At 46.8% G+C, this 21,329-nt stretch overlaps 1 protein-coding gene across 1 annotated transcript in view; it reads left to right on the top strand.

Annotated features, from left to right (window-relative positions):
• GTF3C3 (general transcription factor IIIC subunit 3) overlaps window positions 1–21,329 on the top strand; it is a 371,442-nt gene that overhangs the window by 157,048 nt on the left and 193,065 nt on the right. The window contains exon 10 of the mRNA XM_085648757.1: window positions 12,171–12,342. Coding sequence (XP_085504883.1) covers window positions 12,171–12,342 — 172 coding nt within the window. The remainder of the gene's footprint in view (window positions 1–12,170; window positions 12,343–21,329) is intronic.

A 21,329-nucleotide genomic window follows, 5' to 3' on the forward strand; every position in this document is an offset into this window, starting at 1 on the left:
TGTTAGCACTCTTTTTGCTCATTAGATCACTGTAGTAAAGCTACTGCTCACCAGGGAAAACTGCTGCTGGTATTGAAAGTGCATGTTTCAGTCTGCATGTTAGGATTTGAGAAGTCACTCAAAATGTGCCCTAATTTTTCTTTCTGCAGCACTAATCATACTTTTTATGGAAAAATGAACCCCCTCATTTTGTTCCTTTTTAAATTAAATGTTTTAAGAGTTACCACTTTAATCCAAGCAAGATGGCTTCAGGTGTGCCATACATTTATCATAAGTAGGACGGTTAGCGCTCTAGTAGTTCTTTGGAACACTCTGGAAAGCTGCAGTAGAACACAAAGGAATCAACTGACAGTCTCTGCCCTTGTTGGATGTACATGTTTTACTGAGAATGTCAGACTTCATTCTCACATGACTGAGAAAGATAATGTGAATTTACAGAAAATAAGCTCTCAGTTTAGCTTATAGATCACCTTCCAAACCTCTGTGGTAAAAGCATGAGAAAATATTTTTCTCTCAATCATGATATCCCAGCAGAAGGCTTTTTCACATGGTGAAATCACCTTAGAACATACCACAATTCCTAAAATGAGTATGGTACCATCAACAAATGATTTATAATGTAACTAAAGTCTTAAAATCTTCTATTAACTGCAATGCTTTTTAATGAGGTGCTATCATGTATATTGGTCCCAAGATGGCTGCCAACACTAATTGGATGAAGTGCTGACAGCCAATCAGATCTCAGGATGAGATGTGTGGTTAGGCTCCGCCCACATATATATATTGATTTAAATGCTATTTTCTCAGGAACTACTGAACAGATTTACACCAGACCTACAAAAGGCACTTCCTTGACCTGAGGACTACCTCTCTGCCAAATTTCAAGTAACTCTGTTCAGCCGTTCGGGCTGTAGCTGTGTCTAAAGGTCCTATGGAAAAATGCATGGGAAAAACGCGTTTTGGGACCCCCCTTTTTTCTCAGCCCCCGCTTGACGAATCCTTCCGAGACTTTCAGGGTAGGAGCGGAGCGTAGCGCCCCACCTATTTTGAAAATTTCGCGAGGATTCATCGACCGGCGCCAAAGTTATTCCAAATAGAATGTTGCGGATTTCCTATGGAAACAGGGTCCTAACTATAACTATCTACTGGCGACCGCCAGTAGATAATATATATATATATATATATATATATATATATATATATATATATATATATATATCCATATCCAAATACACAAGGTTGCCCTTATAGAGAACGCCAACACACTCTGGAGCTGTCACCTTCTTTATTGCAGGCTGCCATGAAAGCGTGCTTGAATCAAGGAAAATCGCCAAACATGTTTTGGGCATCAACGCCCTTGCTCACTGGCTCTGTCACAAAAGTCCCGGCAGCCACTCAAGGAACCATTTAAGTATTAAAAGGATGCCCGAAACATGTTTGGCGATTTTCCTTGATTCAAGCACGTTTTCATGGCAGCCTGCAATAAAGAAGGTGACAGCTCCAGAGTATGTTGGCGTTCTCTGTAAGGGCAACCTTGTGTTTTTGGATTGATTAGCAGCGAATATATAATGTGTGTGTATTATGTTCGAGGCATGTGGGCTGCTGAATTCATATCTGTTCATAGATCGCCGCCTAGTGTTGGGTCCGGATGTTTGCACGTTGTTGTCCTGAAGAGTCTTCGAAGTATCCTGGGATAGGTGACTCCTCCCCTGGACTACAGTGCGCATGGGCATCCTCTCCATCCTCAGATTGTTTTTTTCCGCCATTGGGTTCGGATGTGCTTATCTTGACTCAAGTTAGGAAAAACTTTTCCAGGCCAAAAGGCCTTTAGTTCGCGTCGGTACTGTTCCCGATCGGTATCGATAGTATCTTTGTTAGTTTACTAACTTCCAGAACCAACTTTTTCGCATCTTACCCGACCATCGACCCGTCATCGACGATGGAATCGAGGACTCCATTCAAGCGGTGTCCTGTATGCAATGCGAAATATCCCCATGTCGACGTCCACCCGGTGTGCAACAAATGCCTTTCACCGGATCACGACGAGTCGACATGTATGGCCTGTGCCCGATTCCGATCCAAGAAGACTCTCCGGAATCGACGAGCAGCGAGACTCGAAGCGCAGCAAGCGGCACCGGCCCCGACCAACATCTTCAGCGCCGAGGACGAAGATGTCGAAGACGTGGAGAACCTACCCTCCAGCCCCGCTTCCGAACACGACTCCGGATCGGAGGACGTCGAAGAACGACTCTTTCACAGAGATGAAGCCGACACCGAGGTAGGAGACTACAATGAGGCCTTAGGGGCCGAAGAGAGTAGCTCCGGTGACGAGCAAGGCCTACCCGTACAGACTGAGGATATCCCAGTGCGCCAATCTATGGCTCCGGTCGAGGGATCGCCTTCGGGCCTTACCCAAGACCTATCCCGCAGTTCTTCGGCCCCGCCCTCTGGCCCGGCCTCGGACATTCAGCGGCAGCCATTACTACCCAAAACGGCTGGTTTCCCTTCTTCGAAACCGAAACCGAAAGCTGTATTGGTTCACCAGAAACCGAAACCAAAAGTGACGCTGGTCGGATCGAGGCCCACCACACCTTCGACGCCAGCAAAACCCGTCGGCACCGACCGCACCAAACGAGACTTCGGTGCCGAACTTGCAGCAGCCGACGTCGGCGCCGACACACGGAAAAAGACCTTCGGTGCCACCAAACCTACTCGGCTCCCGGCACCGAAGCAATCGGCTCCGACCCCAAAGGTCAAACTGCCTGCTGCGTCTCACACCGCTTCGACAGCACCACCAAAGGCACACTCGTCGACGGCCACTACCGCTCCTCGACTCGATGACCCACTGGCGCCGAAGAAGTCCACGCCCACCTCTACAGAACCGGTCGGCGCTAAAGAATCGATGGCGCTCCAGGTGCGGCCAGTTGCTGCGCAACGCATCAAACACAAAGCAGTCCTCCAGGACACATCGGGCTCCGAGCCGATAACCGCTCCAACAGCCTCTTCGGCACCAGCCAACATCACTTTTGGCCTGCCGCCATCCACGGCCCCAAAACTGTTCCAAATCAGAACACGGGTCACCCACACCACGATCACGCCTGCCGAACGCTCTCCGGCAGAGACGTCTCCGTCACACATCATCGACGCCGACACCGGCAGGATGATGCTCCACAAGAGGAGAATAACTTCCGAGCCAGCTTTGGAATCCTACCGGATCCCGCTCAAGAAAAAGCTGCCAACGCCTTCGGAACCAGTTCTATACGAACCTCTCCATTCTTCTTATCAAGATCCACAGTCCTTCTCTCCCACACACTCCGAAACAGAAGTTTTGGAGGACTACATGGGTGACCACGTCCCCTACCCCGGAGAGATGGACCCTGAAGGCCAACAGGACCCTGACCAAGCTTGGGATGACCCTGTAGACTCGGGTGCACCTCTGGATACACAGGACCCGCAGCTCTATGGAGCAAAAACGTCTCCCACAGAGGACACTGCCGCATTCAATGCCCTCATTGAACGTGCTGCGGCCAATCATGGTGTGCAACTACACTCTGACACCGTCGAGGACGACTTTCTCATGGATACTTTCGCATCCTCAGAAAGGAATATAAAAACTCTACCCATGTTGAAGGGTGTCCTCAAACCAGCAAAGGACATCTTCAAGGAACCCACCAGGGCAAGAGTAATAAACCCCAGGATCGACAAGAAATACAGGTCGGCGCCTGGGGACCCTACCTACATTAGAGGCCAGTTACCTCTGGATTCCCTAGTAGTTGCGAATGCTCGCAAACGGGCACACTCGCAAACAGGTGATGCTCCTCCCCCGGACAAAGAGTCCAAAGTGCTAGAGACCTCCGGCAAACGGGTGGCGGCCCAAGCAGCTAACATATGGCGTATTGCCAATACCCAGGCGCTCCTCGCTCGCTACGATCGAGCACACTACGACACATTGGAAACATTACTCTAACATCTCCCTGACCAATTCAAAGAAGGTGCAGCGATCCTCATCAGGGAGGGACAACTCCTCACAAACGCATCCATTAAGTGTGCACTGGATGCCGCAGATACAGCTGCCAGAGCCATAAACACTAGCGTCATGTTGCGACGACACGCCTGGTTACGAATCTCCGGATTCAAACCTGAGGTACAAAATAACATCCTCAACCAACCTGTCAACCCAGACTACTTATTCGGGCCAGAGGTTGACACCACCCTAGAGAAAATAAAAAAGGACACAGACACTGCAAAGTCCATGGGGGCTCTCCAAACGCAGTCCTTTCGGAGCGGCTCCTTTCGTCGCCCCGGAAATAGAGGAGCAGGTAGAGGACAGGGGTCACAGCAAACCTACAACAAGGGAAACACACAAAGCTCCTACGATAAAAACACCCGGGGTGGTTATCGTGGCTCAAGCACAAAGGGCAGAGGACGCGGATACGGCAACACCAGGTCCTCCCCCAAGAACAAGCAGTGACGCCCTCTCCCTTCCTCCCGACCACATAACACCTGTCGGGGGAAGGCTACAAAGGTTCCTGTCCACGTGGAACTCCATCACCACGGACAGGTGGGTCAAAGACATTGTCAAACACGGTTACTGCCTAGAATTAACCTCGACTCTACCCACAATACCTCCAAAACACCGTCCTATGTCCTCAGAGCACTTAACGCTCTTACAGCAGGAAGTGCTAAGTATGCTACTAAAAGGCGCAATAGAGGTCGTACCCGTCCACAAGCAAGGCACAGGGGTGTACTCCCTGTACTTTTTAATACCGAAAAAGGACGGGTCACTCAGACCTATACTAGACCTGAGACCCCTGAACCGCTACATTCTCTCCGAGCATTTTCACATGCTCACTTTACAGCAAGTCCTCCCGCTGCTCAAGCAGGGAGACTTCCTGGCCACACTGGACCTCAAAGATGCGTATTTCCACATACCCGTTCACCCCTCACACAAAAAATACCTCAGGTTCACTGTTCAGGGGCAGCACTACCAATTCAAAGTCCTTCCCTTCGGCGTGACAACAGCACCCAGAGTTTTCACAAAGTGCCTAGCTACTGTGGCTGCACATCTACGGAGGCAGCACATACACGTCTACCCTTACCTGGACGACTGGCTTGTTCAAGCAAAGTCAGCCCAGCAATGTGCCAGCCACATGTCCCGCACCATTCACCTCCTTCACAGTCTGGGGTTCTCACTAAATTACCCAAAATCCCATCTCCAACCCGCACACGTACAACAGTACCTAGGTGCGACTATAGACACTCTGGCGGCCACAGCTCAGCCAAATTTAGTGAGAATCAACAGCATGCAAATGCTGATTTCCAAGTTCAAACCACAACACTCCCTTCCCGCGCGAGTGTTCATGCAGTTGATAGGCATGATGGCCTCCTGCATTTTCATAGTCCCACACGCGAGACTACATATGCGCCCGCTTCAGGAGTGCTTAGCACGTCAGTGGAATCAGGCTCAAGGACAGTTGAAAGACCTAGTGTTGGTGAGCGGTCGGGCATACAACTCTCTGCATTGGTGGAATCCACAAAACCTTTGCAAGGGCCGACCGTTCCAAGAGCCTGTTCCACAAATAATACTGACAGCGGACGCGTCTCTCCAAGGATGGGGAGCTCATGTACTCAACTACACAGTGCAGGGACTATGGACAACACAACAAAAGAAGATGCACATCAACCTTCTGGAACTGATGGCAATCTTCCTGGCAATGAAAGCATTCAAAGTACACTTGTGCAACAAGGTCGTGTTGATCCGGACGGACAACATGACCGCCATGTACTACATACAGAAGCAGGGAGGTACACACTCTCCACAGTTGTCTCATCTGGCTCAGAGCATGTGGAAGTGGGCCATTCAGAGGAACATGTTCCTCATGGCGGAACACCTCCCCGGCAAGGACAACCAGATGGCGGATCTGCTCAGCAGACACAGCCACCAGATGCACGAGTGGGAGTTACACCCATCAGTACTCCAACCGTACTTCCAGCAATGGGGTCATCCAGAGATAGACCTATTCGCCACAAGCGAAAACGCAAAATGCCAAAGCTTTGCCGCCAGGTTCCCACATCCACAATCGCAGGGCAATGCGATATGGACGAACTGGTCTGGCAGATTTGCGTACGCTTTTCCCCCAGCGCCGTTGATACCGCTGGTGGCTCGCAAACTCAGACAACACTCCCTGACACTCGTCCTGGTTGCTCCAACGTGGGCACGCCAGCCATGGTACACCACTTTTCTCGAACTTTCCGTGGTGCCGCATCAAAGGCTGCGGATCAAACCCGCGCATTTGACGCAGAACCATGGAGAGATTCAGCACCCAGATCCGCAACAGCTGAACCTGGCGATCTGGCTCCTGAAGTCCTAGAGTTTGGCTACCTAAACCTGCCACCTGACTGTATGGACATCATTAAGGAAGCTAGAAGACCCACTACCAGAGCTTGCTATGCAGCCAAATGGAAAAGGTTCGTCATTTATTGCAATAATAATGACATTAACCCATTAGACGCATCCATCCAAAACATAATTTGTTACCTCTTACACCTATACAGATGCAATCTGGCGTACACCTCTATACGTGTCCATTTGACTGCAATATCAGCCTATCTCCAGACCAGGCAGCACCTCTCTTTATTCAAAGTGCTTGCCATCAAAGCATTCTTGGAAGGACTCAAACGAGTAATTCCTCCAAGCCACCCACCGGCTCCAATGTGGAACCTCAACTTGGTCCTCACACGCCTGATGGGTCCACCCTTTGAACCTCTACACTCATGCGAGATTCAATTCCTTACCTGGAAAGTAGCTTTCCTAGTAGCGATCACTTCTTTAAGAAGAGTTAGTGAACTCCAGGCACTAACCGTTGAAGAGCCATTTATACAGGTTCACGCCAACAGGGTCGTACTACGTACCAACCCCAAATTCATGCCCAAGGTGATATCGCAGTTCCACATGAATCAAACTATTGAACTGCCTGTTTTCTTTCAAAACCCACAAACTGTCGCAGAAAGAGCACTCCATACACTAGATGTGAAGAGAGCCCTCATGTACTATATCGACAGGACTAAGATTTTTAGGAAGACAAAACAACTTTTCGTTGCCTTTGCCCCACACCACAAAGGTAACGCTATCTCCAAAGCAGGTATAGCCAGATGGATCGTTAAATGTATTCAAATTTGCTATCAAAAGGCTAAACGCACATTAACGATTCCGCCACGAGCCCACTCAACACGTAAGTTAGGGGCCTCCATGGCTTTCCTAGGAAACATCCCTTTGCATGATATATGTAGAGCAGCCACCTGGTCCACTACACACACATTTACCAAACACTATTGTGTAGATGTGCAATCAAAACAGCAGGCAGCTGTAGGACAGGCTGTTCTCAAAACTCTTTTTCAGACCGCTGCAGCTGGCACTGGTAGCCGCCGCTAATAGGAGGTACTGCTATGTATTCTATGCACAGATATGAATTCAGCAGCCCACATGCCTCGAACTGAATATGCTACTTACCAGTATGCATCTGTTCTTGGCATGTAGGGCTGCTGACATTCATATCGCCCTCCCTCCTCCCCGGCGCCTGTAACAGCTGCAGCTCTCAGAATTACTGTAAGCATGGTCATCACTTTCTGTATCTACTCCATCACTGCCACAATGGCGAAAAACAATCTGAGGATGGAGAGGATGCCCATGCGCACTGTAGTCCAGGGGAGGAGTCACCTATCCCAGGATACTTCGAAGACTCTTCCAGGACAACAACGTGCAAACATCCGGACCCAACACTAGGCGGCGATCTATGCACAGATATGAATGTCAGCAGCCCTACATGCCAAGAACAGATGCATACTGGTAAGTAGCATATTCAATATGTGCATTATATGTGTGTGTATATATGTGTGTGTATATGTGTGTGTGTGTGTATATATATATGTGTGTGTGTGTGTATATATATATATATATATATATAAAACATGATATTGAGACAATTCCAACTAGTGAATAGGTGCTACAAGTGATGGCGCAATGCTGTTGCGGAATGAGTGCATAAAAGGAGTCTATACCACTTTGTTTAATCCACTGTTAAATCAAGAAGCCCTTAAAAATGCATATTAATCATCAATAATCCTTCCTTTCATCCAGATTCATGGACTCATTTTTAACTGAATTTCACCTGACTTTTCAGGTTTCTTAGTTTGCTAGTATTTGATGACAGTTGTATTTGTGTTTCTTGGGACCCAGTGTAATCTAGATGCTTCATATTCTAAGGGTAGCAGGAATACTTTCAACTAAAATATTTGAGGCAAAAATCTTTAATTTGCACCAAATACCTTTATTTTATTTTTAAACTTTGTTCAAGAAATGTTATTTCTTTTCAACAAATACAAAAAAACAGCAATGAGCAAAACAGGAAATAAGAAGTAATTCGATATAGGTCTGAAGCTGTTATACACTGCATTAAATAACACTTCATAAACAATTATTCTTAGCAGAAAATGTTTCCAAGTGGCATTATTTTTCTATTCTATTGACCTGCTGGTTGTTACCATGGTCCCTGATTCCATAACTCCTCAAATGGAGAAACTGGCGAATCTCTCCCTTTTTCATCTCTTGCTTTTCCACTTTCTGGTATCACTTGAAACAATGCACTGGAAGATCAGTGTATACCTCAATGTAGTGAAGTTCCTCATTTTCTTTTAAGACAAAGAGATCAGCCGATGTTCACAGATCAGTTTTCACCTTTTCTTACTCAGTAACTCTCAACCGGAAGTAGAATCATTCCCATTAACTTGTGTAAAAAATGAAGGAGTGCAGGAAGCAGCCTCTCGGGACACTAGTCAGTCTCTTTATCTTGTTGCCTGTAGTTGGGATGTTATTGGGCGGAGTCGGTGGTTGATTTTCCAGCTGTGTCCACTTTGTGTCCTGCATTATCTTGTGCAACTCCTCTATTGCAAAATGCACGCATCTTAGCTATTCTTGGAAGCTGTCATGTCAAAGTTTGTTGATTGGGTCTGCAAGAATCGTTGCCAGTCACTCGATTCGCCACTAAATATTTGTTTTGGTGATAACGTATGTGCAGGACGTCAGCCGTCCTCCTGTTCTTCATCCAGAAGGATGCATGCATATTATGTTGGAGAATGTATAAATCATCTTACACATTCTCTATAAACATGGGTCTCTCGAGATCTATCCGTCAGAGGAGACCATGCCAGGGTAGACTATGGAAAAGGTGGTTTGTGGGAGGTGCTATGTATGTGTCCTTTGGAAAGTCGTCATTTTCCCCAAAGGACGTAGACATAGCACTGGATTGTGTGTCGGGTGGGAAGGCCTCCGGCATGGATGGTATTCCCGTTGATGTTTTTTTAAGCGACAGACCAACTTGGTGCCAGTATATTGCTTTCCTAGCTAATGCTTTGGCCAACGGGTCCCCAGTCCCACCATCATGGAAGGGAGCCAAAATTATCCCCGTTTTTAAGAAGGGTGATAAATCTCTTCCTAGTAATTACAGGTCGATTAGTCTTATTGACTCTATACAGAAAGTAGTGGGCCGATTGGTGCTAAACAAAGTACAAGTGTGGGCTGAAGAAGAACATTTTTTGTCTCCGCTTCAGGCCGGGTTCCGCTCCTGTACTAGCACCATTGACCAGGTTTTCCGGTTTATTACCATCTTCTGGAGAACCGTGGTCTTGGGCAAGGGGTCTTTATATGTCGTCTTCGTAGACCTCAAGTCGGCTTTTGACTTAGTCCCCAGGGGAAAACTGTGGGGGGTGTTGGGGGAAATGGGGATGGAGCTGGAATTGTTAACCCTACTAGTGCGCCTACATGAGGACAATTTTGGGGTCACAGGGGGAGGTTACTGATCCCTTCCCTGTCGAGCGTGATGTACGGCAAGGCTGTGTGCTGGCTCCCACGCTGTTTTCTTTCTACATCAACGGGGCGGTTGAATACCTCTCCCGGATACCATCTGACGCCCCCATCCTGGCGGGAACTCGCGTCCCGGTCCTCATGTTCGCGGACGATACACTGATGGTCTCCAGGACCCCGAGTGGTTTACAGAGGGCTGGGAATGCTTTTAGTGACTTCTGTATAGAAAGAGCGCTTGAAATCAACACTTCTAAAACGAAGTTCTTGTCAATTAACCAGCACAAGTCTTTCAAGGGAAGGATTTTACTAAATAACGTGCCCCTTGAGCAGGTGGATGCTTTTACGTACTTGGGCATAACACTTCAAAAGGACATGGGCTGGAAAAGTCATTTGAACCTCACAAAAAATTTCACCAGCATATAGGTGCCTTGACAAAGAAGCATAAAATGTCTCTTACAAAACCTGTCACCCCGGCCCGAGAAATTTATAACATTAAGGCGGTGAGTTCCGCTCTATATGGAGCAGAACTGTGGGGATTCAATGACTAAAGATGTATAGTCCTGGCAGAGAACAAATTCCTACGTTGTCTCATAGGGGTCCCTCAAAGTACTCCGTTGGTTCCTCTACGCATGGATTTGGGCAGGAAAAATATAGAGGATATGGCAAAGCTACGCCCGCTTTTATACTGGAGGCGGTTATGGACTACACCGGAGCTTTCACATTTTGCCCAGGGCCTCAAAGATGTGATTGCTTTAGATCGCTTTCATAAAATAGGATGGCTCAGAGAAATTAGAACCATACTTACCAATCTTGATTTGGTGCATCTCTGGGATAGGCTGTAGACCTCAGTTTTTCCAACTAAGATGGTTCTAAAGCAAAAATATTGGGAATTGGTTTTCTTAATATCTTTTCCATCTATTTCTGCCACTAGCTTATCAGGCCGGTTTTTGGATTTCAGATCCTGGCCTGTGTGTGAGAAGAACTGGGATCTTATCGAGAAGCCATTTGATAGGAAACTGTTCTTTCAATTTAGGATCGGTTCTTTTCCTATTAAATTTTTTACATGTAAATGGGCTTCTAGTACTAGTGGCAAGTGTCATAATTGTTTGACTGAGGATGAAACCATTCCACATGTATTTTTTATTTGTCCGCTATATGCGGCACCGCGACGAAAATGGCTGAGACCAATTTGTTTGTCCTTTGGTACACGGAGTTGTATCTCCGCTTTAAGAGTTCTAGGCTCCGATTGTAGTCCTTATATAGCTATTGCTGTCGCTAAATTCTTAAGTTGGTCTTGGGCCATCCGCACACGCACTTTAAATTTTACTGTCACTGTCTAAATTCTAATAATTATTACCATACCCATGCTCTGATAAGTGATGTTCTTCCTTTTCCTAACTGGGGAAATACACATACAAATGTTTTATACTATTTTTATGATTTTTTTAATTCATAATGGAGCTTTATAGAATTTAATAACTTTTTAAATTGTGCTAGTGTGAATTTTATTTTTTATATAGTCTTGTCATGTTTGTTGTATCTTCTTGTGCTTTTATGACGTATGTCGAAATAAAGCTTTATGAATGAATGCATGTTTGAAATTCTCAGGGCTGGGGCTGTGACATAATAGCATGTTTATCTGTGCATTACACACATTACACTGGTACAAAGAGAATAACATATTTGTGTCCTATTTGAAAATCACTGTTGTCAATAAAAAAAAAATGTGCGATGCCAGTGCTACTCCTCGGAATGTCCAGTGATTCATAAATGTTGGTGCAAGCAGCGCCATCTCGTGTATGCCCTCTGTAGAGTCTCCGTCGATGCTACCTATGCCTGTGGAGTCCAGATACATGTCCGTGTCGGGTCCATCTGACCTCTGTGGGAGAGGGCTAGCCTGGTCACTGAGGGCATAGCCTGGTCACTGAGGGCTTGCCGCTCGCATTAGGTTGGGTTTCCGATGTGGCCAAACATTTCAGTCTGATATTTTCTAACCTATCATCTTCAGTACACCCGAGATCCCAAAAGAAGCAAACCCCAAAAATCTGCTCATGTGGTGGTCATTTTAGGAGCACAGGCTTACTAAGCCTACAATACGTAAAACACATAACGCGACACTCGGCTCCTGTTGCATACTGCTGGGCAGACCCAGCTGAGATGAGGTATCGTATATTTGTATTGTACCTCGAGGCGCGAACCTTCCAATGCAGCGTTCTGTTTCGTAAGTTTTCTGTAGGACAGATTTACTATGTGTAAATCTATCCATATTACTGTCGATGTTTCTTTCTTTGTTCTGTCTCCTTGTGCGCAGCCTCTCTTGACCACTCTGATGGAGCAGAACCCCGAGGAGGTGGGAGACCTGTACCTCGACGTTGCTGAGGCCTTCCTTGATGTCGGCGAATACAACTCTGCCCTGCCTCTTCTGAGTGCGCTCGTCTGCTCCGAAAGATACAACCTGGCAGTGGTCTGGCTCCGGCACGCAGGTAATGCCCTCCTCGGGGTAGGGACATGGCGTGTGATTCCTTTACTTGCATAGCTTACACCAGGTGTTCTTCCTGTGGAGAGGAAAGGGAGGTTTTATGATTTACACATTTTAATGTAGCTGCTATGGAAGAATCATTGTTTACAATATTAGCTATATTTTCAATTAATGTACGTTTCTTGGTAGTTTCGGATCTTGCTGTAACAAGTTTGTAAAAGCATTGTAAAGCGTTTATCAGAAACATCGTCCCAAATAATGCAGGCTCCAACAACCAATTGTAGGTAAAAGGCCACTTTATTTTTAAGACTAGGTGACAAGCTTTATCCGAAACCAATAAATTTAGTAAAACAGCCAAAACCATAAATGCCAAACCTTTTGTGTTATTTCATTTTCTTTAAACATGTAACGTGAGTAAACTTCCATTGCATTCTTTTTCAAAACCTTTTCCCTTTTCCCTTTTACCGTATTTGTTCTCCTTTCCCCCTTCCCCTCCTCCCCCTCTGAGTGTGATCAAAATCCGCTCTTGACTTGACCCACCCCCAAACTCCGCCTCTGTAGATTCTGTGGTATGTCACCTGTCTTAACCGTGGCAAGAACAAACAGATCACAATCATTACATCGTAAAGTGCACCAGACCGTACACTATCTTTCTTACTTTTTTTTTTTTATATAGGGTGGGTGGGTGGGACCGTGTTCTCCCGTCGCCGCTCCCTCTCCTCAAACGCTTTAGCCTCCCGCCACCCGCGCGCCTCTATATCCTTCCCTGCGCGCGCTACCTTGCCCTCGGTCGACTGCACCATGTGGGTGAAAACCCTGGGGGGAGACGGCTCGCGCCCGCTTCCCCCCGAGGCCCTATCGCCCCAAATAATGCAGACTCCAACAACCAATTGTAGGTAAAAGGCCACTTTATTTTTAAGACTAGGTGACAAACTTTATCCGAAACCAATACATTTAGTAAAACAGCCAAAACCATAAATGCCAAACCTTTTGTGTTATTTCATTTTCTTTAAACTTGTAACTTGAGTAAACTTCCATTGCATGCTTTTCAAAACCTTTTCCCTTTTACCGTATTTGTTCTCCTTTCCCCCCTTCCCCTCTTCCCCACCCTCCCCCTCTGAGGGTGATCAAAATCCGCTCTTGACTTGACCCACCCCCCAACTCCGCCACTCAGGAAAACCTCGAGTTTTCCTGACCCCACCCCAAGAAAAAATTGTAGCTCATAACATTTATTCTACATTGCCCGCACACCACAAGTTAACATTTAATGCTTGTGCCAACAGATCTCTAATCTCCAAAATGTAGTATGAAAGTCCGAAATCCGACAAATGCACCCCATCATCCCTGAACAAATGCGTCTCTTTGATAGTGATGTTCTTGTGTGCCATTGATTTAATTCCCATTCCAGCACAGTACACTTTCATGGCACGGTTTAATTTCTTCCTAGCTTTTTCCATCGCCTTGTTGCTCCGTGCATTTTTCCATTTTTGTCTACTAACAAATTCTGTCCACACAATGCTCGTACCCAGCCAATTGCTTTTTATCCCTGCCAGATCCAGCTACATTTTCTTAATTAAAACCAAACCTGACAACGAAACCAGGTCGTTCTCTCCTAAATGGAGCAATAATAGATTGGGATGACCTCTCTCCTGGCTAAGCCTTACCAACAATGGAAATAAACAATCCCAAGTCATACCCCCCTTACCACACCAAAAAACTTTGTGACTCGCACTAGGTATTCCGAGGGAGCGTCCATAATGCTGCTGGCTCGCAAATATCCCTGCCCATTTGATGAATGAATGTCCTAAGAGCCAAATCTGTTGCTTATGGGCACCGATGGTCCGAATGTCACCTACGTGAAAAAGAAAAAAACGTCAACATAGCTTAGTAGTACTAAAGTTAAACCATACCACCTGCCTTGCCATTATTTCTTAACGTATCTTGCACAGCAATCAGATTTCCATCTGCCAATGTGCTTAATGGTGTCCCATCCCAATCCCAACTTTGCAGCCTCTGACGCTGCCCCTATACGAAATGAATGTGTTCCAAAGGCTGTTGGATCCTGCCCAACCCATAAAAGCGTTCTCCGCAACACACTCAACAGCTGATAACTTGCCACTTTTTTACCTGTGGAATGAACAAAAATTGGACCTTCTTTAAAAGCACTATTCAATCTGAACTTACTCCAGTCGCACACCGGGCAACATTCATCCACATTCGAACCTTTCAAGTGAATCCAAGTTCCTCAACCTAACTGATCTGTCTTGGATCTACTCAACCAAATCCGAATGGTATGACCTGTTGTGGCAACATCTGTACTTGACAAACCGAAATCTTCTTTCAAACCTAGCAACTCGGATACTCTAAACGCACCGAAAAACAGCCAAATCATACATAATTTAAAAACCTGCACTTCATGACTATTGTAACAAATAACTTTTAAACTGTCAATTAACTGTCTCAATAAACCAAAAGTAATGGGTTTTCGAGGCTTTGGTTTTTTCATCTGCTCCTTACCGAGGCCTCTTAAAATTCTCCTTATCAAGACACTATCTACTGGGTCTTTTCCCCACAGTAACTGCCCGTAGAATGAGACTCCTGCCAATTTTCCCGCTATGGTGGTAGGTGACAGACCTTTGCCAACTAAAAATAGCACAAAATCTAAAACCTTGGGAGTGTCTACATTCATATGTCCCATGTCAGCATCTCGTGTTACATAACTTGCAAACTCTTTCCAAGCCTGCTCGTAGCACCTTTGCGTAGACTTCGCTACAGACTTCTCCACAAGTTGCACCACTCTCAGTCCCCTAGAGCCCAGATGTTGGAGGGAACAGCCGTTTTGGCTGCATCTGCCCCAGGAGCCAATTCCCGGAACCTGTGCCACTGGAAACGAGAAAGGGCATCCGCTATGTTATTTCTAGCTCCTTGTATGTGCTTAGCCCTAAATACCATATTCAACTTAAGGCTGTATAACATAAATGTTCTGAGCAAGCGAAGTACTCTCAAATCTTTTGCTTTTTGGTGATTCACCAACTTAACCACCGTCATATTGTCCACATTAAATAACACTGTTCTGTTACGTAACTCTTCTCCCCAGACTGCCAATGCTACTAGTAATGGGAACATCTCTAGAAACGCTATACTGCGACCTTGCACCTTCCAGGTTTGTGGCCATTGCTCAGCGCACTACCTCCCATCCCAAAAAATCCCGAAACCATGAGCCCCCGATGCATCGGAATACACTTGCACCTGCCACAGGGTGATGTCTTCAATAAATCTCAACGGTACTCCGTTAAATTCCTCTAGAAAATGCAACCATATCTGTAAGTCCTCCTTGATGACAGACGTCAGCCTCACCCTGTGGTGCGGTAACGTGGCCCCTGACATTGCGAAACCCAACTGCCTACAGAACGTTCTACCAGCTCTGACTACTCTGCAGGCAAAAGCCAGATACCCTAGTAACTTCTGAATCTGTCTCCATTCCAATTTACCCTTTCCCAAGGCATTCTGAACACAATCCTTTATTTCATTGAGTTTACTTATGGGAAGCCTGGCAATCATAAGGTCGGTATCAATCTCCACTCCCAAAAAAACCATGTTCGTAGCCGGGCCTTCCGTCTTATTTGGGGCCAGCGGAACTCCCATGTAAGCAGCCATCCTTTGAAAATGACGCAAAATAACTGCACAATCATCTGCACCTGACTTGCCCATAAACAAAAAGTCGTCCAAATAATGACATAATTTGCCTTTCAAGAAAGTCTGCATCACCATCCATTGGAAAAAGGAGCTAAACATTTTAAATAAAAAGCAAGAAACAGCAGCACCTCATCAAAATAGTAATGTTCCTCAAAGTACATCCCCAAAAGCTCAAAGTTGGCAGGGTGAATCGGAATCAATCTAAATGCAGACTGAATGTCGCACTTTGCTAACAATGTACCTTTCCCCAAAGCATTTACCATCTTCAATGCCTCGTCAATCGTTGTGTACGAAACTGCTGCATCTTCCTGGGCTATGAAGTCGTTCACCGACCTTCCTTCCGGCCAGGACAAATGCTGTATCATTCTAAATTCACCTGGGACTTTCTTTGGGATGACTCCCAGCGGGGAAACTATCAAACGTTGTAGTGGGCATTGCTTGAAAGGACCTGGTATTCTTCCCATCCTCACTTCTTCCTCCAGCTTAGCCCTTACTACTTCCGAAGTGCGTGCTTTCCCCCCACACTGTGAGCATTCGTGTTTGAAACTACAAAATTGCCTAGAGCAATATCCTTGGTTATAATTCCAACATGCTCCGGACCCTGCTCCTTGATCTTTTCCCAAAGAACCCGCCCCAGTCTGGGCGGGACGCCCGAGAAAAGGCCGGTACATCACAGGCAAACCGCTTGCAGTATGAGTCGTAGCCGGAGGATGTACTGACGACATCCACTGTAACCAGAGCTCAGCGTCTACGTCCCCCCACGTTTTATCCGGACAAATAGTCATCCTAGCTCTAAACTCTTCGTCGTAGTTAAGCCACGCAAAACCTCCAAAATGCATATGTGCTTTACGCACCACATCCATGTACTTAAATAATGCCACTGTCCTTTCCGGATACTTTTCACAGTAAATGCTAGCGTATGTAAAAAAGGCTGACGTCCAGTTCTCTACACCAGTGGTTCCCAAACTTTTGACTCCTAAGGACCCCACTGAGTCACCACTGGAAGTCAGGGACCCCCAAGCAATTTGTATGATTTAAATTTCAAACGTTAAAACTGTAATTCGAAAAAAATAAACACATGTGTGCACACAAAACAAATACTCGAATTACTTAGGATTTTAGGGGCATATTTACAAACCCCTACCACCTTGGAAACATCACTTTTTGCAACGTTCGCGTGTCGATAGGGGCTTCGCCTTATTTACAAGGCAGCGGTAAGCCACTTAACATGCTGCCTTGTAAATAATGCCATCCTTTCGCACAATGCTTAGCGTGAAAGGGGTGGGTAGTGGGTTTTGCAGTGGGCGTTCCACCGCAAAACCCATTGATTTTGATGCTTAACTTGCCGAAACGAGGATAAATGCTATATTTCTCCTCATTTTTGCTTTTTCCATGTGTGCTGCCTTATGCAGCACACATGGAAAAAGCAAGACGCCTTGCATTGTTTATGTTCAGGAAGGTGACCCTTCCGGCACATAAATAATCATTAAAAAAAATGGCATTTTGTAACTTCCATGTGTACTGCATTAAGCAGCACACATACAAGTGACAAAACCCCATTTCAAGATTGTTTATGTGCTGGAAGGGGGGACATTCCTTTACATAAACAATCTTCCCCAGCACGCAGACACCCTTGCACTGTGTTGCAAGGGTGCCTCCATTGGCGCTACACTGCTAAGCGTAGCTCCAGCACAGGGCGAAATGTAGGGCTGCACTATATTCTTGTAAATATGGTGCAGCCCAGCGTTTCTGAAGTGGCGGCGCGTGTCGTTAAGCCACAGAGACTAACAACACGCTCCACCACTTCTTTTGTAAATATCCCCCTTAGTATTTTATATTGAAAGAATTTGCAAAAAACTAAAATTTTAATGGGAAGGTTGGTGCTGCATCTCTGTGACTAACTTTTAAATGGTTGGTTTTATTTCGCAGTACGAGGCTCCTAATCCTGCCAGGGCCAGACTGGAAACCCAAAGCAGCCCTGGCAAATGTTTTCAGACCAGTCCCCATACAGTGCACACCAAGTGCATTGAGTGTGCCTGACCACTACAGAGGGGGCTTTGGGAGGCTCTACCCCCCAAAGAAATTTAGGAAACAATGGTGCAGTCTACAACACGTTTATCACTTTACATCACACACATATAGAGACAATTAATCATAAGTGTAAATCAGTGTATAGAAAATGTTACATAAGGCAAAGGGGACTACAAGGTGTAGGATTCACATGTCATTTATACTGGTAGACATTTTTAAAGAGTGCTTGGTCTGGAGAAGCACAAAAAACTCTGGATTCAGAACATAAGACAGTGGTTAGCATTGACTTTAACAATAAAAATGTATTTCCACCCTGATAAACCTTTTTAGCAGCATCGGGATAATGAAAGACTGGGAAAAAACATAAATTACTAACTTGTACCATGCAGTTTGCAAGCAGCTCTTTGATGACAGTTTATAGGTCACTGTGCTAGATTACGGTTGTCACTTATGTACTGCACAGTAACAAAATAATCTTTGTGACAAAAGCAGTAACCCATTCGCCTATGCACATAAAATACTGTTTTTTAAAATGCATGGTACACGTTCTTTGCAGTAGGCATATTAACCCTCTGTGCTACATTAGATAACTCAAAGCTGCCACAGGACAACATTCTAATCTTTCTCCAGCAGGTACATTAATCACTGTGTTATCTTGACACTTTTATTGTTGCTGGAAAACTGCTAATTATACAAGTGCAGTGCTTTCTAAACTGCTGCCTGCGGACCCCCTGGGAAAGTGTCAGGGACCCCTGGGGGTCCCCGGACCACAGTTTGGGAAACACTGCTCTACACTACGCGGCACCCTTGGCCTCCTAGCAAGCTCTAGTTCCTCTTCCTTGGACCCTTCTTTAGCCTGCAGCTCACGATGCAGTAACCTGAATACATCGACAAATTCATGATCCCATATGCGCTGCTTGGTTTTTAGCGATAGATGTGACCCTAGAGGCATTGCTAGTCCCATATAAGGTAACCTCTTCTGAACCCTTCCTTCCTTCCCTGCTGTCATCATTGGAGTTAACTCGGGTCTATCCTTAATTTGATTCTCCCCGACTTGCCCAACCACTGGTTCAGCCTCAAGTGACCTCCTCACTGTTTTAGTGCCTTTATCCAATAAAACCCCATCTTCCTCCTCCCAAGCTGCCCACCAACGCTTACCGGTTGACAGCTGGTCCGCCCTCCTCTGGAAATCCGTACGAGAAATCCGCTCTTGATATTCCCGACGACGGTCTGTGTTTTCTTCCGGACCCGCACTTGACTCCTGTAAAGAGCTAGCAGAAATAATTGCCCCCTTCTTCCCCCGAGCTCAGCCAACATCACCTTCCATCATGCTTAGAAATTGTGGCCTAGCACCCCCCTCCTTACCCTTCTGTAAACCTACAAACCCGCTCCGGTCATCTGCATAACCCCCAATGGTAGCACTACCCCCGGGCGTTCACCATCGCCCACTCCACCATCATAAGTCCTCCAATTTAAAACAGACCCCCGCTCAAGTGGTCTGCCCGTAACACCTTGACCCGCTCGTGGTCCGCTAACCGAGGCACTCTTATCCGAGGCCGTTCCAGAACCACGCTTTGCTACTCCTCCTGCTTCCTCTTGCAATATTGCAGCTGTCCAGCCTGAGAATCCTGAAAGCCGCTCCTGCTCCCAAAACCCCGCTGTACCTCCTTGCCCTGGCGCTGTCCATAACTACTTGTTAACTTCTTATGCCTTTGCACAGGCTCCATCGATGAGGGATCTTCCCATACCCAGTGACCCCCAACATCGTTCTCTGCATCCTTCCGCGACTTGTTTCCCCCAGGCGGCAGACGCGCTTTCGGGAAAATAAACTCCTGACTGAAGCAAGTGCCTTGCAGTCCATGCCTGACCATATAATCGTGAAAGTCTGGGTAATCATATAGCTCCTGTTCCTCCATAAACCTGCCTTCACTAACTATTTGTCCACTGGCCTTTTTCGCCGCAACTTTCCTTCTCACCAACTGCATATTCTGCTCCTCCTCACCTTCACCATCGTGCTGTTGCTGTGCCACAAACAGGCCATAATGCCTATCTCGGACCACGTGCCCCAAACCCTCCACCTCTTCCTCGTCACTACTTGAACGCACCCCTTCTTCTCTTAGGCCCACCTCCTCCCCTACCTCACTGCCACTTGAATATTCCACCAGCGAGACTGGCTTTTGTATAATTAATTTTTGAGTCCCGCAACCTTGCCCAGCCATCAATTCTTCCTCCTGAAAATCACTGTGTCCTTTTGCAGCAGCCAACGCTTGTTTACCCAAGCCACTCTCCTGTCTATGCAGTCCTCCTCCCCTTCTTCTGCCCCTCCCTCTTAAGGGCCGACCTACATAACCTGCCTGTTCCCTCACTGGCCGGTCCTCTTCCTCAAACAAGCTTGTTGTGCTCCGCTCCCGGGCTCCTCGCACCAATGGCGAAGCCCCAAAATCCACCGGCCTCTCTGCCAGCGCTGCCGGTGAAAGCGAGTGTGCTCTGCGCCCCCCCTTGGCTCCCAAGATGTTTCCTGGCCTTTCTTCACTGGGCGCTCTCACCTTGTAGGCTGGTGTCTTCCTTACTGCCTTCTGCGTAGGAGGGGGCGGTAAACACGCCTCCACTGCCTTCCTCACACCACCTGCTGCTTTCCGCTTCGGGGGGCGCCATGTCACCGCTTCAACCTCCTGCCATCCAGGAACCAAAAGATCTCCACGTCCAGTCTCATTGATAATGCGCCTCGCGCAGGCGCTCCTCCTCCACCATTTCTGTTGAGGTGAGGTTGACGCCGACCGTGTTCTCCCGTCGCCACTCCCTCTCCTCAGACACTTTAGCCTCCCGCCACCCGCGCGCCTCTATATCCTTCCCTACGTGCGCTACCTTGCCCTCGGTCGCCTGCACCATGTGGGCAAAAACCCCGGCGGGAGACGGCTCGCGCCCCCTTCCCCCCGAGGCCCCAGTGCTCTCACTTGCACCTTCTTGCTGACCGTGTGTTTAAATAGCCATTTACTGTATTTTGTGGTAGAACTGAAATTGTATTTGTCAAGCAGCACGGGCCCTGCTCTCAAAAGCTTTTATAGGTATGGTAAGCCTTCGCCTGTAGCCGAGGATGCCACTCGAGGTTGGTGCAAGTATAATATATAAAGATAATTGATTACCTTTCTGCTTTTGACACTGGGAGAGGGGCACGCTGGCTCCTCTAGCCTTCCCCTCCTGGGGTCACTCACTTCGTCCTGTGTCCCTTCGGCACGGTACCTGCAGATGTGATGGAGTTCTGAC

This window comes from Triturus cristatus, chromosome 3_2 (genome assembly GCF_964204655.1).
Source record: "Triturus cristatus chromosome 3_2, aTriCri1.1, whole genome shotgun sequence".
In the NCBI taxonomy this organism is placed as follows: domain Eukaryota; kingdom Metazoa; phylum Chordata; class Amphibia; order Caudata; family Salamandridae; genus Triturus; species Triturus cristatus.